This window comes from Aethina tumida, chromosome 2 (assembly GCF_024364675.1).
Source record: "Aethina tumida isolate Nest 87 chromosome 2, icAetTumi1.1, whole genome shotgun sequence".
Lineage (NCBI taxonomy): Eukaryota > Metazoa > Arthropoda > Insecta > Coleoptera > Nitidulidae > Aethina > Aethina tumida.
Window position 1 is genome coordinate 26505163 of NC_065436.1, and position 24722 is coordinate 26529884.

Here is a 24722-nt window from a genome sequence, read left to right on the forward strand (position 1 = left end):
GGCCGCGGCTACAAGTGTTTCTGTAACTGTATTCACATTCTGGCGAAATTAATAAAACGACCGGTGCATAATGATGAAACAACGACGCAGCATCGCTGGCCTGATAGGGTCAAATACCGTAGTGACCTCGACCGAGAATTTCAGAATTTCACGCTGACCTTGTAACCACTTCTAAGCGCCCACTCGTTTCTCGAATTCGTCGCGGGAAAGTATTACAAACGACTTAAAGGGCACACTTTTTTTTTGGTAAATTTTATGTTTGCGTATTTGAATTGTCACGGACGCATCCTGTGTTGGTGCATCATCGGATGTAAATATCAATCTCCACTTTGGTCTGTCAATGTTATGTTCTTGTTGAAAAAGGAAATTTAACTTAGATGGAGAGGTTTCAATTTATATGAGCTATTGAACATTCTATTATTTATATTTGGTAAGGCCATTCTGTCAATGGAGGTTGATACAAGAAGAAAAGAGATCAAGGCTTGGAAATATTCACTTTAAATATTTATTTCTCCAATGTCAAGATGAATTAGGTACTATACTAAGAGTATGTGGTAAAGGCACTTCCATTTAATACAAATAGTTTCACATTATTATTTTTTTATATATTGGGATTCATTAAATGGAGATTGATACAAAACAAATGCATACAAAAGATATGGGTTTGCAAATCTTAAATATACAAATTTTATTCTAAATATCAAGATGAAGTAGATACTATGCTAAAACGTACAATAAAATATAAGTTACATTTATTATAATAATTTATGTAAGAATGGTCCATTTTTATGATTTTTGGAAGAAATGATTCTAGTAACGAAAAAGTAAATTTAGAAGAGGCAGTTTCAGTTGTTGCAAACAGTTTGACATAGATTTCTTTATATTTTGGAAGACAATTCAATGTCTGTAGATTAATACAAAGCAATCGCAAAAGAAATCTGTGTTTGGAAGTCTTTTTTACTATAATTTATGTCAGGATTGGATCATCTTTATGATTTTTGGAAAAAATGATTCCAGAAAAGAAATAATAAATTTAGAAGAGACAGTTTCAGATGGTACAAAGAATTTGCCATTTTATTCTTATTTTGGAATACTACTCATTCAATGGTGATTGATTCAAAAGAAAGAGAAGAAATCTATGTTTGAAAATCTTAACTATATAGATATTATTCTAAATTCAATACTGTATTAAAATATACAATAAACTATAAAAAGTTACATTTATTATAATAATTTATGTCAGGATTGGATCATCTCTATAATTTTTAGAAGAATACCAATAAAGAAAATAAATTATAAAAGTTACATTTATCTTAAGACTGAACCACACTGATGATTTTGAATGAAATGATTCAAACAAAGATAATTTATTATAATCATTTAAGGTAGATTTGGATCAGCCTGACAATTTTTAAAAGAAATGGTTTTAATAAATAATATTCAATTTCTAGATTCTAGTTCTCAATTGTCCATTTGGAAAGTAAATTATCAAATTAAATGAATTCATTAGTTAAGCAAATCTTCCTTTGTAAATTGTAAAAGTAAAATACTATAATATAATCAATTTAGGAATTAAAAATAAAATAGTTGACAATTATAATTAGTTTTTATTTACTTTCACATTTTCATATTCAACTAACATCAGATATAATAAGTTAGTAAGTCTCCTAAAAACATCAAGGAGATTAATAAATGCCTATCTAGTTTCCGGACTTTTACATATCCACCTTCATTACCTCAATTACGAATTCAAGTACCATTGTTAATCTAGCCAGTACTCGCCCTTTTAATGTGATCTAAACCATAATCACTTTGTTCAGTTGCGGTCTCTTGGTTTACTTTCTCTGGTACTTTTGTGCAAGTGCACAATACCAGTGAAATAATTACATTTTTAATGTTATTCATGAAGAAATTGGAAGAATAAAATGAAGATAAATAACATGCTCATTATTCACCGGTGGAATGATACCGCGTAATTCTTTGTCTGCGCTGCTCGACTCTCTCCGGACTATTAACGAGATTTCTAAATGCTTTTATGTTAGAATACGCGTTTTGTTCGGGATTTTGCACTAAACGTTTTCCATTTTGTTGCAGTTCTGAACGTGGCAGCGGGAAAGGCGCCGATGCAAGTCAGCACGGAGGCTGGAGGAATACCGCAAAAAGCCATCGACGGCAGTACCAGCGCCTTTTTCAGCAGCGAAACCTGCACGTTGACGAAGGCTGAAAAAACACCGTGGTGGTACGTCAATCTGCTGGAACCGTACATGGTGCAACTTGTCAGGCTGGACTTCGGCAAACCGTGTTGTGGTAAGATTGTGGTATAATCAGGAACAAGTTGCGCATATTATTATTAGTAGATTCTTCTTCATAACAACGCTCGATTAATTAGTTGGCGTGATGAAGAAAGTCTTAACTAAAGAAAGTAATTTAAATTTGTTTTATGCAATTTTATACATAACTCTCGTTATAATGCAACGAACAAACAACTGTGTTTGTTTCTTGCATGTATTTTATAACGAAAGTCCTATATTGAAAAACTGTTATAAAGCAAAATAATTATTGCAACAACAACTAATTTAACTCTACAAATAATTTCTAATTGATACATGCATTATGTGAGCGAGAAACTGTATTGAATAAGTTAATAAAGCATTTTTATTGCTTCCTTTATTAAAACTTTCATTTTCATACGATAATTTCAAAATTTTTTTGCATCTGAATTTAAATAGAAGTAATTTCGGTCATTAATTTCACGACATAAATCCGCTATTGCTGAATAGATCCAATTAAAGATCACATTGTTTTTTAGAGCAGTTCCCACAGTTTTAAACGGTTCAGCGACGATCAATTTTCACTTTCTTATTTCGTCTGATAATTAGATCGAGACATATTTAATTTGAAATGTGAGAAAAAGTCATTGATCTAATAAATTGTTCATCAATTCAAATTGGCGTTCATTTCATTAATTAGTTTTTCAATTCTCACCGAGTTAATTAGCTATTACGATTCTGTGTTATTGGAACGACTTTAAAATACTTGTTACACTTTAACAAATTCTTCTATCAACTATTAATTTTTTGTAATTAGATAATAACAGCCATTACAAAATATTTGTACCAATTTGCAACCACATAATATCTTTATTCGGATTAATTGATAACGGTGTTACTATAAATAGATCTTAATGTTGTCACATATAAAAACCCATTTGGTTTTAACCCATTTTATTGAGTAATTGAATCAAAACAACACCTCCAATCTAACCAAGTTTTTTCACACTCTAACGGAATTTTGTATCTAACCTGAATTGCTATAAGATTATTTGTTAGACCTAATAGGCTTATAACAAACAAAAAACTGCCATTATCCCTTAATCACATTATCAAGTGGTTACATTTTATTAACTGTTAGACGCATATGTAATTCTCTTGCACTTCGCAACCCACCGGAAAATATTAATATCAAATTAATGTCATTGTCATATGAATTCTGCAAGTTCCCTTCCGTTAATTAGTGTAAACACTGTAACGTTAGTCCACTTCCCGTTTGCATGTTTATTATATATTCTTCTATTTGTTTATTCTCGTGGAAGATTTCAGGCGAAAGTTATCATATTCATTTATCAGTTGCAATTACGCTGTTATGAATGTAATTAAAACGGCGGCACGAAGGTTCTTGTTTAGTAATCAGATTGCGTGTCATCTGCCACGATATGTGTTTTACGCAATCCTTTTTCTTCCCCGTAGGTGCTAACAAACCTGCCACCATAGTTGTTCGTGTGGGCAACAATCGGCCAGACTTGGGCACGAATCCCATTTGTAACAGATTCACTGGATTCTTGGAGGAAGGACAGCCCTTGTTCCTGCCGTGCAATCCTCCGATGCCTGGAGCGTTCGTCAGTGTGCATCTGGAGGCGCCGACGGCCAGTCAGTTATCCATTTGCGAGGCGTTCGTTTACACGGATCAAGCTTTACCGATTGAAAGATGTCCCCAGTTCAGGGATCAACCGCCGGGCAGCACGGCCACTTACAACGGAAAATGCTACATCTTCTACAACCGGCAACCTATGATGTTCAAGGATGCCCTGGCCTTCTGTAGAAGCCGTGGTGGCACCTTGGTCGACGAGAGTAATCCAGCTTTACAAGGTTTCATCAGCTGGGAACTGTGGAGGAGACACCGCAGCGATGCCAGCGGCCAATATTGGATGGCGGCCGTCAGAGATCCCAAGCTTGGTGGATGGAACTGGCTGAACGGCGACGAAGTCACCGTCAGTTTCTGGAATTTGCCTGTTGGAAATGGCGAATGCGCCAGATACGACGGAACTAAAGGATGGTTGTGGTCCGACACCGATTGTAACATGCATCTCAACTACATTTGTCAACACCAACCAAAGGCCTGTGGCCGACCGGAACAACCTCCAAACTCAACAATGGTGGCACAGGACTTTAACGTAGGCACCACCATTGAATACACCTGTGACGAAGGGCATCTTCTGGTGGGTCCGTCCAGCAGAACGTGTCTTGAGACTGGATTCTACAACGAGTTTCCGCCGGTGTGCAAACGTAAGGTTGCCAGATTTCGTCCAATCGAATCTCACTTATATTCTTTATAGGCATACAATGTGGTTACCCGGCAGATATAGCTAATGGTGAGTATCAACTAGTAAATGACAGCGTTGGATACCTTAGCAGAGTCATATACACATGCGACGAAGGTTATGAGATGATTGGAAGGGCACAACTAGCTTGTGATATTGATGAGAGGTGGAATGGACCACCACCACGATGTGAACGTAAGTAAAACCCAATTATGAGAATTCTTTTTTGTAATTTTTATGATTTGTTGTAGCAATATTGTGCGAACCACCTACAGAAATTCCTAATGGAGTCATTGAGAACCCCAATAATGAAACTTTGTTTGGATCAACAGTAGAGTACGAGTGTAAAACTGGCTACAAGCTTGTGGGTCCCAAAGTTTTAACTTGTTTGGCTAACGGTCAATACGACGCACTCCCTCCAACTTGTCAAGGTAAATGGAATATTTATTCAAATCTATTACATTTTAACAAATCCCAAACGGTAATTTTACAGAAGAAGTTACAACAACAACTACAACTACGACAGCCGCACCAGAAGTACCAAGAACTACCAGACTACCAACCACAAAATTAAGAACACGTGCACCTCGTCCATCGCCAACAACCATCAGAGCGACGGAAATTGTGAAAGTGACAAAATCTCGAAGACCAACAATAAGAACCACCCTCACTACAACCACAACAACCACGGAGACCACCAACTCGCCGTCTATAATCATCGCAGCTGGTCACCCACAGGACAATGAAATTGCTGGAAGCTCCAACATCCAACATGGAGAGGTTCCCAACGTGAATGTTCCCTTGAGCGTTGATGGTGAAAGACGTGAAACGTTTGGTGCCAAACTGAACGTGGGAGCCATCATTGCGCTCGGTGGTTTTGGCGCGTTCGTCTTCCTTGCTGCTATCATCACTACCATCGTCATTTTAGTGCGAAGGTGAGTGTAAATATTTCAATGGTGACTAGTTAGCTACTGCTTTCCGTGCCTTTTATTATTACTTTCATTTTAAATTATATAGTAGAAATTTAATCATGGTATATATGGTCCACTGTAAATAAAACCCATAAATGTGTGTGTTGCGGTCGCAGTGCGGGCGCATCGACAAGATCGTCGCACCGGCTGCCGCCTTCTGGCGCCATGCCCTCCAGATGGTACACGCTGCTGGCGCTGCCGTTTCCCGACCAGCAGATCGGCCGCAGAGAGTTCAGCCGCAGCTACCGGTCCCACCATCGAGCCGGATACTTCTCCAACCCGATCTAGAGTCCACGCACTCCGTCCCCCCGGGGTACGACCTAAAGGTACGAAACGGGGCCCGCACTGCTGCACTGCATGACACACCACACATTTAACGGTTCTTAATTGTGTTTGATTGATGTTTTTTGGTTTTGAATTTGAGCACTGTACTATTTGCACCTGGTTTTAGGTTTGTTTCGAGGTATTTGAACGTTATTATATGCATTGCACAACTTTTACTGTTATAATCTTAGCATTTCTTATTGAAAAGTGTGGTCTGGTTTCAGAAATCGAAGTGCCAAACATTATCGTCATCGCGCATCACCCGATTGCAACACAGTCGCATCGTTCGATTCCTCCAGTTCAGAGTCACGTAACGGTTTAAACCGATATTACAGACAGGCCTGGGAGAATTTGCACGAATCGGCTGGAAGTAAAACGGGGTTGAAAGCAAGCGCATCTAATCACTCGCCTCTTCGACGAAAGGAGACCCTTGACGAACCGTACCGTGGCGAAAGACATCGCGACGGATCTCAACTCGTCAGCGAGACTTTTAATGGAGCTAAGGCGGCTGAGAAGAAACGACATCACCACCACCATCATCATCACGACGGAAGGCCTCAGAAGGACGGGAGGGAGTGGCGCGATTCAAGACCACCCCCGCACCGCGACCATAAGAGATACTGACAACCTTGTATGATTATTACAGTACAACTCGATAATTAGACAATTTTATCAATTTCATTATTTATTTATTGATTCACATTGATTACTTATTTGGCATAATTTCAATGTCCCAACAGTCTTAACACTTTTTTTTGAAAAGATGTTAAATAAGCCTTTAAATTACGGCAAATTAATTAAGCACTTTCTTGAGTAAAAGTAGAGAGGTGTGCTTTATTAATTTGCCAGATAAACTTTGTACATATACTTTAACTCTTCATAGAAATCTTGAATTCCTCGACCCTATTTTTTCAATACAACTACAACGAGTTTAAAATAAGGTTGATGCAATTCAAACATTTACTAAAAAGATGGTGGAATCAGCAGCAATCGACTGACGATGAATTTTTATAGTAAGTTACATTTTCCCATACTTTTGATTTTAAATGTTAGATTAAGCGAGTTATTAGGGAAGGTAAACAATAGTGCCATGATTTAGGCATCTGTTCTATTAATTTTGTGGACAATCACCAAATTTTTGTTTTCTTAACAGGAATAGTTTAAAATTATATTTAATTTTGTATGGTTCGCCACAATATTTTAACGAAAGGAAAGCATATTTGGGAATTACGAGCAAATGTGACTGTGATAAATAAATTTGTAATAACGAAACAACGAAGAACTATTACGACAGTTTTCAATTACAATGAACGTCCTAAATATACATTCCTCTTCTATTGTGTATAATTCTGTATTATTCATCCAAAAATTTAGTTTTAACATAGATTAAGTCTACTTGTATAATATTAATTTTAGATACCTACATATATTATTATGTAATATATTTCAGATAAATATATATTTATGTTACAATACCAGATGTTTTACTATCCTATAAAACAACAGTCAAGTATACATTCATTTTGATCTTAAATATATTCAAATATATGTTGTTGATGTTGATAAAATTTAATAAATAAATTTTAATAAAAATTTTAACATAATTGATATGAATAAAAGCACCAGAGCTGCAATTAATATGTAGTCGCACTTTTCTTCAACAACTCCAGATATTTCCCCTTTTTCCAATGGTCTAGCTAGACCTGGCATACTAATTTCATCCAAGGGTTGTCCAATCATAGAAAACTTGCTAGTTTCTGTAATCTTAACTTTTACCAGCTTGCCCATGTATTTATCATTCATAGGTACCAAGACCTGTTCATAAAATTCGTTGTGTCCCACATAATGTTTCTTGTCATGTGACACTTCTGTCACCAATACTTCTTGAATTTCACCAAGTTTGTGAGTGTAGGGCTTATATGTATAAAACAGATCTGTAAGTTTTTTGGTTCTCTGTTTAACTTCATTGGCGGGTATTCTGGGGAGCCTAGCTGCAGGAGTACCAGGCCTTGGAAAATACTGATTGATAAACAAGCTTGGGAATTTGTATTTTGCACATAGTGACATTGTTTCTTCAAAATCAGCCTCAGTTTCAGTTGGGAATCCACAAATGATATCTGTCGCAATTGTCATTCCAGGGACACTATAAGTAACATATATTAAATCATTTTCAATTAATATTTAGCAACTTACTGTTTCTGAAGAAAGTCCACAACATGTTCAAAATCCTTCCTACAATATTCCCTCTTCATGTCTCCTAATACTTGGTCACTACCAGATTGTACTGGTACATGGAGAAATCCATAAACTCTTGGATGAGACATAATTTTGGCGATTTCTTCCAAGTGCTCCAGAATGTAAGGTGGATTAGTCATGCCCAACCTTAATCTGCACCCCTTCGGTATAATATCAACCAATTGCCAAAGCAGTTCAGGTAGAGAAGTTCCAATGTCTCTGCCATAAGTGCCTTAACAAATTCAGTTATAATCAATGAAATAATTAAACTCGTAAGTTTTCTTACCAGTGTCCTCTGAAGTAAGCCAAATTTCAACAACACCTTCCTGGAATGCTTGTTTGGCCCTAGCTACAATTTCCTCTGGAGGATAACTGCCCAAATCTCCTCTTGCATGCTTTGTCTTACAATATGTGCACTGATTCAAACATCCTGTGTTAATGGCAATTATTTCAATCAAAGGATTTCTCCTAACTTTGGGTAACAATAATGATGCCCCACCAATTTTCTTTCCGTTTTCTTTTTTTGTGCCAAGTAACTTTACAGTATTACCTTTCAACGTTTCCTCTACAACTTCAACAACCCTGTCAATTTGCTGGACTCCAATTATACTGAGTCCTTGGACAAAATTGGACTTGGGTGCACCCTGTGGCACACAACCAGCCAATACAACATGCTTGGCCTGTTTTTTGGCTGCTTCAATTTCATTTCTGAAATGGTCTTCAGATGGATTCTTAACAGTACAGCTGTTCAAAAGCCACAGGTCTGCTTTTGTTTTGTCATCAGTCAGTTGATAGCCATATGCAGCCAGTTGTCCTGCCATGTATTCAGAATCTGAACTGTTGTGGGCGCATCCCCACGTTTTGACATAGATTCTTTGGGTGCCTGGTATGTTTTCTCCAACTGAAACTGGTGCTTGGTCATTGTTAACATCCTGAAAATGAATTAAAATAATTGTTATTTTGAAGTTGAATTATTCAAGAAACTTACTCGCTTTTTGGCTTTTACTTTCACGTTTTTACGGCTAGCGTAGCGCTCTTTAGGCGTGATGTCTTGGGATGAAATAAGGTCTTCAATATCGTCAATTATTTCGTTGCAGGGTGCAACAGATTGTTCACTAAAATGAGGTCAATTATATGAACACGCAAAATTAGAAGTACTTCTTACTTGTTACTGTCGTCCATGACAGGTTTTGTATATATTTTATATTATATTTGATAATTCAGTGAAATTATTCAGCCCAACAGGTTAAGTTAAATTTTGACATGTGGGTAATCAATAAGGAGGCGCTAGAATCAGTTGTTGTTCATACTAATTTTATTTTTTATTCCTTTTTGCAAGGTATGTATTCCAAATAATTGATCAAATATTTACAAAAAAATTATTGATATAATATTAATATGTTAAGATATATTTTGGATATTTAAAATTGCCGCCGCGGAAGTAAAAATTTCTCATAATCCAAAATCAGTACACGTATTTCTTAATCACCGATTTTCACTGTCTTCGTAACGTGACAAAGATCAGTGAAACATATTATTATAATACCATCTACTAATTAATTATTACTTTTAATATGGAATTGAATATATCCTAAATATTTTTGAAATTTTTGAATGCGCGCGTTATTATCATGACATGCGCAGTTTGATGTTTTGTGGTGTGCATGTTTTCGTCATGACGTGAGCCACTTTTTCCTTCCTTTTTTGTTCAACTCTCGACGGAAGCACGTCGTTGAAGAGGTAATATATAATCTTTATTAATTCCAACGATCATCAATGTTTATCATAATATTTTTTATAAATTATATATAGTATGTTATCAACGTTTAGTTTCAACCTTTATTTTCAACTAATTTTAATGTGATGAGACAAATTGTCTCGTTCGTATGATTACGATGATTTTATATTATCGGAAAATTCTGATTCCACATGAAATTTCAATTATATATTTCTGTGAGGAAGCGTATATTAATTTAAAAATTTTTCTTCTAGCAGTTCTAATTCACCATGGAACGTGATCATAGGCAAAATGTTACGACCGGTAAGTTTGTATTCCAACCTCACTTTTCAAATCTTCTAATTTGATGATGATTTTTTTAAGACAAGCATATGACTGAATTCTTGTTGTTGATAACTTTTTTCTGATGGCGACCTAGCCACCAAAAATTATTTTTGTTTTTATAAATTTGTTTAATGAAGTTATTGTTTTAGGTTTTTGTCAGACTTCCTGCAGCTTCGGTCTGAGAATGGCACCACATGCATATGTAATTGTAAGTATATACTTTTTATCAATATATTTCTGATTTCAATTATTATGATGATTTATTTTGACAAGCATATGACTGAATTGTTCTGTTGATAAATTTTACTGAGCTAACTTTCCAATTAAAGATCTAATGTGTATAAACTTCTGTTATTAAAACAAATATCTTTATTACAGAAATACAATCATACCTAGGACAGAATATATATGAGAAGATAAAATACATAGTAAGTAGGTTTAATAATAAATTAATAAAACTCGTTATTTTATATGATGAACACAATCATAACGCCCTAGTCAATCTGATTTGACCATGATTATTTATGTTCTGACACTTCTACATCCATTTAATTGTTATTTAAAAATTTGTAGCACTATTTAATAAATTTTTAGTTGTTCACAGAAGATTAAGAATTGATTCAAATCTTGGATGACTTTCCTAAATGATACAGGTAAGCTAAGCCTTCACAATATTTTTCTCCTTTTTTTTGGTTATTATGATGAACACAATCATAACGCCCTAGTCAATCTGAATTAACAGTGATTATTTATGTTCTGATTAATTCTTATACACAACTTCATTTACTATACTCTGGTGTTCAAAATTATTAATTAATTAAATTGATTTCAGAACTGCCAGAGTGTCTGTATTCACCAATTGTGGGTTAAATAAAGCAGTTTGCCTTGGTAAGTGTATTTTCTATAACATTTATAATTTTATATTTCATAATGATGATAATAATTACCGTCTGATTACTGTGATTAGTAATTATGGCTGCATTTTTGTAACTGATTGTTTGAAATATAATTATTTTTCACTTAAATTTAGCAGATTGTTTATATATTTTGTCTGTTTCATTTCAGGCTCATTTAACATCATATTAAGCCAATCAGTAATATATATATATGAGGTAATTACATATTTTGTTATTTATATTCTATATGTACAACAACAAAATGATTAAAATAATTACCGTCTGATTGCTTTGATTATACACTTTGGCTGCATTTTTATATTATGATTTAAATAATATTTTCAGATGCTTTTGTGAAGTTGAATTCCAATCTAATATACAGTTTTTCTTTCAGGCTTGCAACTGTGTTCCTATATTTGAAGAATTAGCAAAAGTGTCATGATAATTTGAAGTAAGTAGAATTTAAATTGTTTTTAAAACTTTTGTTCCTTTACATGATGTTCTTAGTTATCCCTGTCATAAAAAAATAATTGATGAGAAAATAACTACTGATTGAAATTTTTAAATTAAATTGTTTAATATTTGTTACTCGTTATCCTTTATTAACTTTATGTTTATTTTTTCAGGAATTGCCATTAGTGAAAGCAATAAATCTACATTTTAGGATTTGTCAAGGTAAATTTCTATTTCTTACTTTTTAAATTAAACATATTTTTTAATGATGACTCATTTATACGCTATTATGAATACCAATTATGAAATTCACTTGCCCTCACTGATATTTTATAAACATACACAATTAATATATGTTTGTTGGACTGATACTTATATAATATTTTTATTTGCAGATATATCTTCATTAAGGGTTCTGGAATTCTGCACAAATTTTTAACAAATAAAACAGGTTTGTTTTTTTAAGTTATTAATTTTCTAAATTATATTTGTATATGATGATCAAATATTATACGCTATTATGATACCTCATGATATGTACTTGCCCTCACTGAATCTCAGAAAACCATATTAATATGTTATATTTTATTTATACATTTTTATAGGTATTTGTTTTGGTTTCAGGTCCTCTTGATATGATTGAAATATTGAAGATCAATAAATACAGGTAAGATGTTATAATTAATTAAATAATAAATAAATTATTTGAATGATGAATTTAGTTATCCCTGTCATAAGATCTTATTTGATGATAACAGTAACCTGATTTCTTTTTTATTATGGATAAATTATATAAATTTTTTTCTGTATAATTTTATTAAAATGTTATATTTTTACAGGTGTGGAATAGCATTATCAAAGTTCAGGAGTTTGTTTCTTTTATCATTGTAAGTAATTTCCAATTGTAATTATTTATAATCTAGTATTGTTTGTTAGTATGATGCTTTAATATACGCTATGAATCTTATTGATTACAAAAATTTACTGATAAATCAAATTTAATAGAAACCTTATAATTGTTTTAAAATCGTCTAAAATAGTATTTACTTTTTATAGATACCGTCACCAACAACACCAGTACCTTAAACAAATTATATGGAAATTATGAGCAAAAATAAATAATTTAAAAATAATTGTTTTTTTATAACTTGCCAACAATATCCTTTATATTTTATTAATATTAATACGATTCTAAATAAAGCAAACACATACAGAAGCAACAATTAATATGTATTTGGTTTGTTATTGTAAACCAATTTTAATACAAAATAAAACGAAAGTTTAGTAAAAACTAAAAGTGTAATATTTATTGATTTGCCTATCATAATCAGCACCAGTTATAAATTTTTACAATAAATATATGTCAGAATAGGATCAATTACAATTTTTTTTTTAAAAATTATAAAGCACTCTTAATTTTTGTGATAATCTTTTCCAAGTGTTCAGTAACTTCCTTCACTAAATCTTTGGTATCATCCCAGTCCTGCTTTTTAACGGCGGCGATGGCAGAACTGATGTTTAGCCTAACTGAATTAAGTGTAGGCTCCTTGGGACTCATCTCATCTTCCAAAACAGCTTCAGACAGTTTTACACATACTTGCAATACCTTTTGACACAATGTGACATTTTTGTCCCATCCTGTTTGGGTATAGGATCTGTAAGCTTTTTGCAATCTTTGTACCCTCAGTATGAGAGTGGGTGCCAAAAAAGCATACAGTTCCCAAACATATCCTTCACCAGTATGTACTGATGTAATTCTTCCCAACAATTCTCGCGTTTTTTTAAGATATTGCGTGGAAGATTTCCCCTCAACGTCCAACATTTCGTTAAGAACTCCGAAAACCAGCACACTTAAAACTTCCACGTTCAAATACTTTCCCTTCAGGTCTAAAAGTTTGTGATAAGCCCGTATCACGTCTGTAAAGTTCGAAATGTCACAACTTACAACTAATAGGTTCTCCCACACTTTCCAGTTCTCAAAATTACATTTTAAAGCCTCCAATATCGCCTGATGGGCACTCCTCTTGTTCCCTAGCTTGATGTAAGCTTGCGCCAGATTGTTCCACGCCTCAAAACCTTCCGGTTCGAGTGTGGTGTACCTCCTAAAGGCGGTCGCAGAAGTTTGCCAGTTTTCCGTTTGCAAAGCAGCAAAACCCAATCTAAACCAAATGTTTGGTTGCAAGGGGTTTATACTGACCGACTTTTCGAAATGTGGAATGCACTCTTCATATTTCTTCCTTTCAAACAAATACTGACCCCAGTGCCTTTGCGCCCTGTAACTCCTTTTCTTCGACATCTCCCACGCCGTTTCGTAACAGTTTGGATCGTCCGTAGCGTCACCTGTAACATTTAAGTTGCATAATTAAAATTTCTTGTTGAATATTTTAAAATTTGTACCTAATAAACACCAGAGTTTGACTGTGGGATTTGCATCTAGTTGCTCTTTAATTATTTCCGCCGCTTTGTGCTTCAATTGCAGAATTGTGTAACAAACTATAACTTCCTCCCACAGTTTCAGTTTCAAGTATATGTCCAAACTGTTTTTAACCAAACCAATGTTTAATAGCAAATCAGCATATTGACTCTCCACTTTCCATATGGGTATGAGGCCGGCTCCAAACACATCTGGAACCCTGTACAAATAGGGGGGGCTTTCTTTTTTGAAACTGTTAATCACCTCCTCAGTTTGTAGCAGACACCTTTCAATGGTACGTCTGTTTTTGGCCTCTAGTTTGCAACGGTATAGAAGCGCTACTGCCCGAACGGTGTAGGTGTTCTTTTGGCTCAAGATCATATCGACGAATGGCTGAATTTCTTCAGCCTGCAGTTCGTCAGGAGGCTTCGAAATAAACATGTCGTAAACAATGGTTAAAAACAATTTTTGTTCGATATTGCTCAAAGCTATTTTCGAACCGATATTCTCTGTAAATTCGATTGTGTTCAGGCGGACGTCGTCATCAAGAGGTACATCCGTGGGTACCTAAATAGAAAAGAATATAAACCTTTTAATTTACAAATCTTAAAATAGCAATATATTATTTTTAATATTAGTGAATTTGTACAAAGATTGCATACATTCTTAATTTAGATTGTGTATAAAACAATTCAATTCAATCAAATTAGAACCCAATCAACAATTTAAATGTTATTTTATATATTTCTATTATGATTACTTACAAATTGAATGAACAGAAATTATTTAAACAAATATTTTATTTTTTACCTCTGTGTCACTGGGTTCAAGTTGTTGTGACTTCTCAGCCTGTTTGTTCTCATTAACTTGAACTTCAAGTGAAAGCTGAGCAATTTCATGTTCCTGATACCTTGTTCTTCTCCCCAATCTCCCCACTAGATTGTAATTTATTCCTAATATTCTACTGGCTGACAATATGTACTCCTTGGCTTTTGAAATGTGTCTGCAGATGAGATAAAGTTGACTTAGTTCAATGTCAATAGCTGCTCTTATGTTTTCTAAAATAAAATGAAAATTAATATTTTTTAAGAATTCAATTGTCTGATTCAATAGTCTTACCAGGTAGGACCATTTTGCCTATTATTTTGTACAAATTATCAGCAGTAGCTAGAAGAGTTGGACTTAAATCATCTAATATGTGTTGGTGTATAATCAAAGAACGAATCAACCACCAATAATTGACAACATTATTAACAATACAACAAGCAAATATACATTTAGCAACAACAAACAACACTGGGTGTCTTGTATTTACACTAACTTCTTCATTGTTCACTGATAAAAGTCTCGCGAAATCAATTCGTTTAAACATGTCTTCATCTAGAAAGTCAGTTAGATCTTTGTCCAAATCAGGGCCTGTAAAATTGCTTTGCACAAACATAATAAAACAGGCAATGCCAAACTTAAAGTGGTTCTGCTTTTCCTCCTCGGCCAGTGAATTAAATTTGACTAGTAACTGTTCTCCATCAAATGTGGCCTCCATAAACATCTTCCAGTAGTCCCTGTTTTTGATGATCTCATTCGAAATCCATGAATCGGCAATGCACTCGGGATCATTGCTGCTGGTTATGTTGGCGAACAGGTGGTCTATTATCAAAAAATTCTCTTGCAACGATAGTGTTAAATCTGCCATTCTAACGATTTGTTAAAAAAACAGCGCGTATCACATGTTAACAGAACATAACCTCAAAAACAAAAAGAACGATATGACATGTTTGACAGAAGTTTGTTGCTTCCGGAATAACGGAACCGTTTATATCTGCGGCAACGGTTTAAATTTTTGTTGCTCATTTTCAATAATTTGGTATTATTTTGTGTGGCTTTTTTTTATAGGGCTGTTAAGCAAAGATTTTATAATATCGGCGGCAACCCAGATTACTCCATTTCATTTCGGCAATTGGATTGGTGGAGTTGAAGTAGGAAAATTTACACAGTAAATGCCAACTAGATAGTAAAGTAAGTTTAATGGGACCAGCCGAGAAATGTTTATTTATTCGTTTTAATGTAAATATGTTTATAATTAAATATTGAGTAGCGATTTGGGAAATCTACGACTGCTGCGTTGGTGGCACTGAAATCTTGATGTATAGCGTGACAGTCGACAGATTATTTATGTTTTATTCCAGATTATAGATTTAACTGTATTATTCTATAGCTTGCTCTGTTATTGTAGCATTGGTAATATAATTTATTACTGCATGGACATTGTCAAGACAGATTTAAGATTGGATAGGTGAAAAATCTTAATATGAACTGAATGATTTCGACATGGCGGCTACTAGAAAACTACAAGGCAAGTAATTTTTCTGTCAACAAACAAGTGCGTTTCACCAAACCCAAAATACGAAATCAATTTCTGTTCTTCTAGTTATTGCTGTTTCCAATTTGCACTTCACAATTTGTGTGTTAAGTCATAAATTTTATTACTGTATATTAACCTATTTTTGACACAAAGCCTCTACAATATGTTTTATGTAAAGCTTACACCATGATTTTCAGCATTAAATAACCTGTTATGTAATGACACATTAAATTCTTACAGGTGAAATAGATCGGTGTTTAAAAAAAGTAACTGAGGGTGTTGAGACTTTTGAGGATATTTGGCAAAAGGTACACAATGCAACTAACAGCAATCAAAAGGAGAAATATGAGGCAGACCTCAAGAAAGAAATTAAGAAACTACAAAGACTCCGGGATCAAATTAAAAGTTGGATTGCCTCTGGTGAAATCAAGGACAAAAGTACTTTGATGGACAACAGAAAGCTAATAGAAACAGTAAGTTGCAAAATACAAATTAGAACTGTTTTGAAACTTTTTTTGTTTCCAGCAAATGGAAAGGTTTAAGGTTGTGGAAAGAGAAACTAAAACCAAGGCATATTCTAAGGAGGGTTTGGGGGCAGCTCAAAAACTGGACCCTGCCCAAAAAGAACGTGAAGAAATCCAACATTGGTTAGTTTCATCTATTGATCTCTTAAATTTACAGGTAAGTAACCTTGTTTATGCCTGTAATTTAGTCTTGCTAAAATCCAATTTGATTGCAGACTGATTCCTTTGAGAGTGAAATTGAATCTCTTCTAGCAAACAAAAAGAAAAAACTTGATAAAGACAAACAGGAAAGAATGGATGAACTCAAATCCAGGCTAGAGAGGCATAGATTTCACATTCGAAAATTGGAAACATTATTAAGAATGCTTGATAACATGTCTGTGGAGGTTCAGCAGGTATGTCAAACTTTTATTAATTTTTATGTTGGTACAATTGATTACAAAGTTTTAAATAAATATATCTGTTTTTCATATAATTGTTATTATGTCTTTTATTTTTCTCTTTTAAACCAGTAACTAAGTGCAGTTTCAGTAAAGTTTTCTTATCTTGTTCATTCATACAAACAGGAATAATAATTTATCAAGTGTTCATATTTAACTAAATTTAATTTTATTAAAATGCTAATAGTCAAACACCTTGTTCCACTTAAAACTAATAAGATTGCCCAGTTTATCTTATGGTTGTAGATGCATGTATTAATTGTTTTCACGTTTACAGATTCGTAGGATAAAGGACAATGTGGAGTACTACATCGAGTCGTCACAAGAGCCCGATTTCGAAGATAGCGAGTTCATTTACGACGACATAATCGGCCTTGATGATGTTGAATTAAGCGGTGTTGGTCTGCCGTCGTCTGCGACGACGGACAGTAACGACACCGGCGGTACACCCACCTCCATCATATCCGGATCGTCGCCGATCTCCTCGTCACCACTGGCCAATTCGGCCTCGGCCAACGCCACAACCAATAACCAGAACTACAACCATTCCAGCGACAGCTCGAACGAGGCAGAGAAACGAGTTGTCTGCAAGGACCAGCCCAAAGTAAGTTCTGTACGGCCGTCCATCACTATAATCCGTAACACTTTCGTAATCGGCTGTCTGGTTATTCTAGCCGATAAAACCGACACCAGTGCGAGCGACGTCCTCTCTGAACAACAGCAGCGGCTCCGTACTCAACTACAGCTGCAACAGCACGTCTTCGACGCCAGGCAGTAAACAGCAGCAACAGCAGCAGACGATACCGCCACAACAACCGGCACTGGCCAGTAGTACGCCCAGCAAACCGACGCAGGCGGCTCCCGTCCAGCAACAGCCACAGACACCGGCTCCAACCACCAATTCGACGCCGGCGCAACCCGGCCGCGAACCTTCGCCAGCCGCTCAGATGCTGGGTGGCAATTTTGCTGCAGTTGCGGCCACCACGGTAACGTCTAAGAACAATTCAAGTAAGTGGGGAATTGGTAGGTTTATTCTTGTTGTTATCGTTATATTTTAATAGTGATTGTGTCTTGAAGAAAGAGAAGTAGCATTGTTTGTCTTTGCAGCAAGTGGTGAAACCAATCCGACATCTGTGATAACCAATCTTAGTCAAGTTCCAGTTCAAAACACAACAAATCCCATCAATTCGTCAATCCACATGAATTCATCTTCGGTCGCATCGACACAAGTAAGTCAAAATATTTTAAATTGTGGTTATTATCAGTAATTTGTGTAATGTATTTTTCAACATTTAGGTACATAGTTTTATAATTTATTTTATATATACCTTAAAATTTTCATTGTAATTTTGGGTTATTGTAAGTAAGATGTAGTTTCAGTCTTCACTTTGGATTTCTTTACAAAATTAAACGTGTTAGTTTCCTTATAAACTCTCGATAAATCAAGTCGTTTTTTAACTACCATTACCGGCGTTATCGCCTATTGTTTTATGACCAATGCAAAAACAACCGTCGCTCATTTCCACTCTGTGCATCAACCTGTGCTGTTGAGTTCATGTGATTATTGAACACTGGTTTCAGGTGAAGACCATATTCAAATATTTGTACATAATTAGGTTTATATTTATTAAGATTTTATCAGTTTGAGTTTTAATAGATATTTAATATAAGCAAAATTATTAAACTAGATACTAGTTTCAATTGAAAACCTCATCAAAATATTTATTTCTAACCATTTTTTTTTTTGTTAAGATATTATCAGGGTGAGTTTTTTATGAACGGTTTTGTAAAACTTTATTGTAATTTTTGGTAATAGGTATTATTAAATAATATATTTAATAAACACTTGGCTCAGGTGAAGATTACATCAAAATATTTATTTATATTCAGTTTTATTTATATTTTATTTTATTAGGTGTTATCTGTTTTATTTATATTGGAGTGGATATTTAATATGAAGGAATTATTAAATAATAAACATATTTCTTTGTGGTCTTGTAAAAACTCATTATCTTAATTTTGTGTTTTTAATAATGTAAACATGGATAAATCTTTGAGTCAGTGTGACCGTAATTTGTATTTTTCAGCCGACGCAAAATTCGACAAACTCGTTACAAAAATCGTTCACCGAATCCCACGTACAAAACAACTGTCTAAGTCCAGACTTGAACAACAGCAATGAAACGTCGCCATTGAACGTCGAAACGAGCCAACCAATAACGAACGGAAACGTTGGCGAAAAGGTACTGAAAAAAGCCGGTCGATCGTCGAATCGCATCACTAAAACTGTCCCGCTTTCAGATATCCGAAGGCATGACATCCCTGAAGTCCATGGCTCAACAGGTGATAGACCGTGCAGGCCTCGACAACAATCAAGTCATCCTAGAGCCAAACAACAAGGCCCAGAACCAGGGCAAATCGGACGCGCACATACCGCCGCTGCTAGGAGTGGCGCCCCTTGGCGCTGTGCCACTGCAAAAGGAGCATCAGACTCAGTTCCAACTTATGGAAGCCGCCTTTTACCACATGCCTCATCCGTCGGATTCGGAACGGATACGGACGTATCTGCCACGTAATCCGTACAATACGCCCGCGTACTATGTGCAATCGCCGCTGGCCCATTCTGATACCCTCGAGTTTTACCAGAGGCTTGCCACCGAAACGCTGTTCTTCGTGTTCTACTACATGGAGGGCACGAAAGCGCAGTATCTGGCTGCCAAGGCGCTCAAGAAGCAGAGTTGGCGTTTTCACACGAAGTACATGATGTGGTTCCAACGACACGAGGAGCCGAAGATCATCAATGAAGAGTATGAGCAGGTTAGTTGATTCTTTGCGTACGTGTATTGATTATAATAGTTGAGAATTGACACTTGTGTTTTTTTTTTTTTTTCAGGGAACTTACATTTATTTTGATTATGAAAAGTGGGGTCAGAGGAAAAAAGAAGGTTTTACTTTTGAATATAAATATTTAGAGGATAGAGACCTTAATTGATTAAAGTATTTATATTACTTAGAGTTTTATTAGACATATTACCTGTTCCCGTTTCCTTTCTGTTTTAGACTCCTAAATTCCCAATCCATAAAGAAATTAGGAAACAAAAAAAATGTGAACTATCATCAGAACAATTCATCAGGTATGTATAACATATTTGTAAATATTTAATGGTAATAATAATAATAAAGAATTTTTTTTACAGAGAACTTTTAAATAAATGTTTATTTCATCGTATTGTTTTTCGTTATGATTATTGAATAAGCCCAAAAACTGTTGGAATTTTGATTTACTGCATTTCTCAGGATTACTGAATTAAAGAAGTCTGAACAAAACTACATTTAAATATTAATAATTTTAAGATTAAATCTAGAATTAGTAAGAAAATATTTACTGTACATTAGTGATTTATTTGTTTATTGAATAAATATAATTTAAAACACATTTTAAGGATGTTTATTATTATATGATACTGATATACGTATGACTAATTCAAAAGAACTGCTTTATCAACTGTTTTAATCAACAATTTTTATGTTTCAATAATGGTTGCATAAAAAAACAAAATAATTCTAGGTCGTAATATTAATTGTAACAATTAATTTTCTATTATCATATTGTATTTATTTATGAGATTAACTGAAAAAGAAATAATTTGTTATTAATTTATGTGTTAATTAAAAACTAAAGGTTTCTTTTTTGACTGACCTAGAGATATTAAAGTGTGCGTTGTAGCTAATTACCAAGCAAAATGATTATTTAAATAAATCGCTTTATGCCATATCGTCTCAAGTTATCAAATTTTTGAATCAGCTCTTTTTCTTCTATTGTGCGTGCGCATCAAAAATTAACAGGGAAATTCGATCCGTGCACGTGTCAGCACTGAAAACGAAATGGCGAATTTTTGTTTTGTGATTATATATGTGACAGGAGTAGTTTGTTTATTAAATTTGTAGATTAATCAATGTGAATCTGGTGCGTGTATATTTGTTTGTTAGTGAATCACATGCAATTTTCGTTATTTCGTTCGACAACACATTATAGTTTACAAAATGAGTTTTATCTATGTTCATTAATAAGGTCATTAAATCCCAGATATGCTGTTGAAGACGTGATTTATGATTGTCCCTAGTGCGTAGAATTTCAATGGGTCAGAAAGGGAATAATTATCAATCAAGCTTCCTTAAACAATGTGTAAACCAAGAATCTCGAAGTCAAAGTCTGCCAGATGGATTCACAGATGATACCAGTGAAAACAATTGTACCTTTAGTGATAACAACAATCCAAAACCCGAACAAGATAATTCCCAGTTAAATAGCAATGAATTGTGGTTTAAAACTTGGCCCGAAAGATGTGATAAAATTAAAAATAATGATAGTAGTTCAGACCCATCAGAAAATACAAAATGCAGTAAGGCACAAGATTTAAATACTCAAACATATGCCAACTGTGATAGTCCTAAGAATGCAAATAAAACTAAACTGACATTCAATGAGGCTCTGCAAAACATATCATTAGCATATAGTCCGATAACAAAACAACTACACTTAGTCCAGAAGCCTTCTAATAACAATGACTTAGCCAGTAATAATGAAAAGACACCTGATATTGAAATTGACAATAAAACTCATAATGGTACAGATGAAATAGATTTTGTTAAGAAACTTGGACACAGAAGGATCCAACAAGGTTCATTCTCCAGCACAGTATCCACATCCAGTGGATTGAGTGATCCATCAACATCTGGAAGTTTATTAGATGTTGATGAAAGGTCTATTTCCAGTTTTGATGAAAATAGCTATCCACATAAGAAGAACAGTTTTTCAAATTTTTTTTCAAGGTAAAAATATATTTAAGTAGTTTTTTTATGGTACTAATTTTAAACTCTTTGTAGGAATGTTTTTTCTTGGAGAAATGGGGAGACAACAAATGGAAGTGTTTGGAAGTTGTTCAGTAAATCCAGCAATAATGATATATCACCTATACATGGTGTTGCCAGTTCCACAGCTCTTATACAGCTTAAAAGGTAAAATAATAATAACAATTAAATTTTTTATTAACTGTTCTTTTTGACATCACCAGACCATCAAATTTACCTGCCAAAAATCAAGAGGAAGAAAAACGTCATCAAGATGAGTACAAAGCCATGATTCAGGCTGCAAAAAAGAAGGAGACTCAGAACTCCGTCGCCAAGAAGAAGTTAGAGAAGCTACAGTTGCAACAGGAGGAACAACTTGCGTCTACCACTAAGCACTTTGTCAACCATGTCCTTCCTAACTGGGACACCATGTATGCATTAAATTTTATATAATATACACCTTCAAAAAAGTATATTGTGACTTGTAGGAAAAAGGCGAAAAAAACAAGAGACCTATGGTGGCAGGGTCTTCCATCCAGCGTGCGCGGCCGCGTTTGGTGCTTGGCTATTGGAAACGAACTGAATATCAGCAGCCAGCTGTACGACATTTGCTTGTCCCGCGCCCAGAACCGTCTCAACAGTCCGGAACCTCCCTCGCATAACCCGCTCACCCAAGACGACCAAGAGAGCAGCATGGACGTGATCCAGCTCGACATATCGCGGACGTTTCCCAACTTGTGCATCTTCCAGGAGGGTGGGCCGTACTCCGACGTGTTGCATTCGTTGTTGGCCACTTACGTTTGCTACAGACCTGACGTGGGCTACGTCCAAGGCATGTCTTACATCGCGGCCATCCTGATCCTCAACATGGAACCGTACGAGGCGTTCGTGTGTTTCGCCAATTTGCTGAATCAACCGCTTCATCTGGCCGCATTCACTTTGAATCAGCGTCACATGGAGGCGTACTACGACGCTTACAATGAGCTGTTCAACTACAATTTGCCTAAATTGTATGCGCACTTCTTGTCGTCCGGGCTCACGCCCGATTTGTACCTGTTGGACTGGATCTACACGATATTTGCGAAGGCAATGCCTCTAGATATAGCATGTCGTGTGTGGGATGTTTTTCTAAGAGACGGATACGAGTTTATATTCAAGACTGCATTAGGTATGTGGTTTATTAAAACACAAAACATTTCTAAAACTTTTTATTTTTATCAGGGATCCTCCACTTGAACCAAGAAATATTGTTGCATATGGACTTCTTGCATGGAGCTCAGTTCCTTACTCACTTGCCTGACGATATGTCGTCTGATCTGTTATTTAAAAGTATCCAAATGGTCACCATTCACATGGGAAAACTTACATTTAGTCAGATAGTAGACAAATATAGGGTATCAAAATGCGATTCGTTTAGTTAGTACATGTGTGTTTATTGTTTATTTATGTGGTTAATTATTGCATGCCAGATCTGAATGTTCTAGGTGATATTTTGTATGTGTTAAAAAGAGTTTTTATTTATATATATATATATATATATATATATATATATATATATATATATATATATATATATTTTTAGTGCGGTTGATTTATTCATAATTAACTGCAGGTTTAAATCATAGGAAATTGAATCTCATAATTAATGCACATTTCTTTTTGCTTCCATAAATATTTGTAATTCTCAAAGTGCTACTGTAAATACTACTACTGTAAAATGGCAATATCTCATAAACCATTTGTTTTTTTATATCTGTGCAATCTTAATTGCAATTGAGTGTATCTTATTTTTATAAGCTTTTATTATTTTAATCACCTACTCAGGTAATTAATTTTTCTCAGCGTAATTTTATGTGTTTTTCAGAATATGTAAAATCGAATAAAAAACGTCCGTAAATTGCCAAGAGTTCGTTTAAATTCGACTCAATAATTGCGTAATATATCAAATCATAACTTAAAAAAATGTTAATATTTTATAAATGTATGTAGCTTTTATAAAGTTGAACTGATATTAAAATGTGGAAAATATAGCCATGTTATAATGCAATGTTTACCATACTAAGATCAAATGTTTTTACTGCTAATCAAATTTGTGATAAGGCCTAATTGATTTATTGTTGTTAAATATGACTAATTGAAGTGTTCTTATTTTAAATCCTCAGAAAGTGCCACTGTTAGAGACAGTTTAGTTATTTTCTAATGAGTTTAGTCTTAGTATGGTAGTGTTTAAATACAAATGGCTGTGTATATATTAAGATGTTTTATTGTAGACTGTATATGAAATTTATATAGAACAATTGATTTACTTTTATATACTGTATTATAAAATGCTCATTAATATATATTTCTTTTTAATATATTTTGTTAATGAATTTTACATTTCTAAAATGTATCAAACCTAAACTTACATCCAAGATAAATAAATTTCAAGTTTACTGTCACTTGCTGAATCTGTAAGTTATCTCAAATATTTAAAGAAGTGATTTTTGAGAAGTCGTCTTTTTTAGTTGTAAAACAATGGGTCATTAAAAAAATAAATATTCAATATTTATATTAAATTAAAACATCATCATGTTTTCTGTATTAGAAAGGAA

At 34.3% G+C, this 24722-nt stretch overlaps 5 protein-coding genes and 1 long non-coding RNA gene across 14 annotated transcripts in view; 4 read left to right on the forward strand and 2 right to left on the reverse strand.

Annotated features, from left to right (window-relative positions):
• Positions 1–6525, forward strand: part of LOC109600888 (sushi, von Willebrand factor type A, EGF and pentraxin domain-containing protein 1) — a 41582-nt gene extending 35057 nt beyond the window's left edge. Inside the window, exons 3-8 of one of the 2 annotated variants that reach the window (XM_020017066.2) lie at positions 2095–2307; positions 3747–4562; positions 4613–4792; positions 4849–5028; positions 5091–5532; positions 6117–6525. In XM_020017066.2, coding sequence (XP_019872625.2) covers positions 2095–2307; positions 3747–4562; positions 4613–4792; positions 4849–5028; positions 5091–5532; positions 6117–6516 — 2231 coding nt within the window. In that variant the 3' untranslated portion in view covers positions 6517–6525. Of the gene's footprint in view, positions 1–2094; positions 2308–3746; positions 4563–4612; positions 4793–4848; positions 5029–5090; positions 5533–5684; positions 5892–6116 lie in introns of those variants that run through there. The other variant, XM_049963724.1, reaches the window with a different exon arrangement.
• Positions 6526–7398: 873 nt separating this feature from the next.
• LOC109600889 (threonylcarbamoyladenosine tRNA methylthiotransferase) lies at positions 7399–9432 on the reverse strand. The gene is made up of 5 exons (XM_020017067.2): positions 9293–9432; positions 9116–9242; positions 8414–9059; positions 8086–8359; positions 7399–8035 (listed from the first exon to the last, which is right to left on the reverse strand). The coding sequence occupies exons 1-5, from the start codon at positions 9307–9309 to the stop codon at positions 7462–7464; spliced, it is 1638 nt and encodes a 545-aa protein (XP_019872626.2). The 5' UTR covers positions 9310–9432; the 3' UTR covers positions 7399–7461.
• A 324-nt stretch (positions 9433–9756) lies between these two features.
• Positions 9757–12671, forward strand: LOC126264708 (uncharacterized). 4 transcript variants are annotated; one of them, XR_007547371.1, is made up of 13 exons: positions 9765–9867; positions 10120–10168; positions 10339–10397; positions 10568–10617; positions 10784–10842; positions 11022–11077; positions 11255–11301; positions 11480–11536; positions 11712–11760; positions 11934–11989; positions 12163–12205; positions 12378–12425; positions 12595–12671. It is a non-coding gene; the product is annotated as an uncharacterized LOC126264708 (long non-coding RNA). The 4 variants fall into 4 exon arrangements; XR_007547372.1 differs by having other exon boundaries at positions 10794–10842; XR_007547373.1 differs by having other exon boundaries at positions 9816–9867; positions 10123–10168.
• Positions 12672–12818: 147 nt separating this feature from the next.
• LOC109600884 (tetratricopeptide repeat protein 27) lies at positions 12819–15751 on the reverse strand. Its single transcript, XM_020017057.2, has 4 exons — positions 15071–15751; positions 14762–15009; positions 13936–14518; positions 12819–13878 (listed from the first exon to the last, which is right to left on the reverse strand). The coding sequence occupies exons 1-4, from the start codon at positions 15642–15644 to the stop codon at positions 12938–12940; spliced, it is 2346 nt and encodes a 781-aa protein (XP_019872616.2). The 5' UTR covers positions 15645–15751; the 3' UTR covers positions 12819–12937.
• An 84-nt stretch (positions 15752–15835) lies between these two features.
• On the forward strand, positions 15836–20713 carry LOC109600885 (CCR4-NOT transcription complex subunit 3). 5 transcript variants are annotated; one of them, XM_020017062.2, is made up of 13 exons: positions 15836–15967; positions 16185–16304; positions 16554–16786; positions 16839–16994; positions 17053–17232; positions 17555–17890; positions 17952–18300; positions 18385–18506; positions 19365–19520; positions 19579–20094; positions 20171–20274; positions 20338–20411; positions 20475–20713. In XM_020017062.2, the coding sequence occupies exons 2-11, from the start codon at positions 16280–16282 to the stop codon at positions 20267–20269; spliced, it is 2172 nt and encodes a 723-aa protein (XP_019872621.1). In that variant the 5' UTR covers positions 15836–15967; positions 16185–16279; the 3' UTR covers positions 20270–20274; positions 20338–20411; positions 20475–20713. The 5 variants fall into 5 exon arrangements, with proteins under 5 accessions (XP_019872621.1, XP_049819682.1, XP_049819683.1 ...); XM_049963725.1 differs by lacking the exon at positions 15836–15967 and having other exon boundaries at positions 16085–16304; XM_049963727.1 differs by lacking the exon at positions 15836–15967 and having other exon boundaries at positions 16086–16304; positions 17555–17881.
• A 444-nt stretch (positions 20714–21157) lies between these two features.
• LOC109600872 (TBC1 domain family member 14) lies at positions 21158–24487 on the forward strand. Its single transcript, XM_049963193.1, has 6 exons — positions 21158–22110; positions 22165–22296; positions 22353–22559; positions 22617–23296; positions 23350–23658; positions 23704–24487. Exons 1-5 carry the CDS (start codon positions 21416–21418, stop codon positions 23547–23549), a joined length of 1914 nt encoding a protein of 637 aa, XP_049819150.1. The 5' UTR covers positions 21158–21415; the 3' UTR covers positions 23550–23658; positions 23704–24487.
• The last annotated feature ends 235 nt before the right edge of the window (positions 24488–24722 follow it).

Coding starts and splice junctions, on each gene's coding strand:
- LOC109600889 (XM_020017067.2), bottom strand. Junction 9,060..9,115: donor AAGTAAAAGCCAAAAAGCGA/GTAAGTTTCTTG, acceptor ATTCATTTTCAG/GATGTTAACAATGACCAAGC. Junction 8,360..8,413: donor GCTTACTTCAGAGGACACTG/GTAAGAAAACTT, acceptor GAATTTGTTAAG/GCACTTATGGCAGAGACATT.
- LOC109600884 (XM_020017057.2), bottom strand. CDS start 15,644: ATGGCAGATTTAACACTATCGTTGCAAGAGAATTTTTTGATAATAGAC. Junction 14,519..14,761: donor TTGAACCCAGTGACACAGAG/GTAAAAAATAAA, acceptor TTTTCTATTTAG/GTACCCACGGATGTACCTCT. Junction 13,879..13,935: donor CAAACTCTGGTGTTTATTAG/GTACAAATTTTA, acceptor TAAATGTTACAG/GTGACGCTACGGACGATCCA.
- LOC109600885 (XM_020017062.2), top strand. CDS start 16,280: ATGGCGGCTACTAGAAAACTACAAG. Junction 16,305..16,553: donor GGCTACTAGAAAACTACAAG/GCAAGTAATTTT, acceptor AAATTCTTACAG/GTGAAATAGATCGGTGTTTA. Junction 17,891..17,951: donor ACCAGCCCAAAGTAAGTTCT/GTACGGCCGTCC, acceptor TGGTTATTCTAG/CCGATAAAACCGACACCAGT.
- LOC109600872 (XM_049963193.1), top strand. CDS start 21,416: ATGGGTCAGAAAGGGAATAATTATCAATCAAGCTTCCTTAAACAATGT. Junction 22,111..22,164: donor TTTTCAAATTTTTTTTCAAG/GTAAAAATATAT, acceptor AACTCTTTGTAG/GAATGTTTTTTCTTGGAGAA. Junction 22,297..22,352: donor GCTCTTATACAGCTTAAAAG/GTAAAATAATAA, acceptor TGACATCACCAG/ACCATCAAATTTACCTGCCA.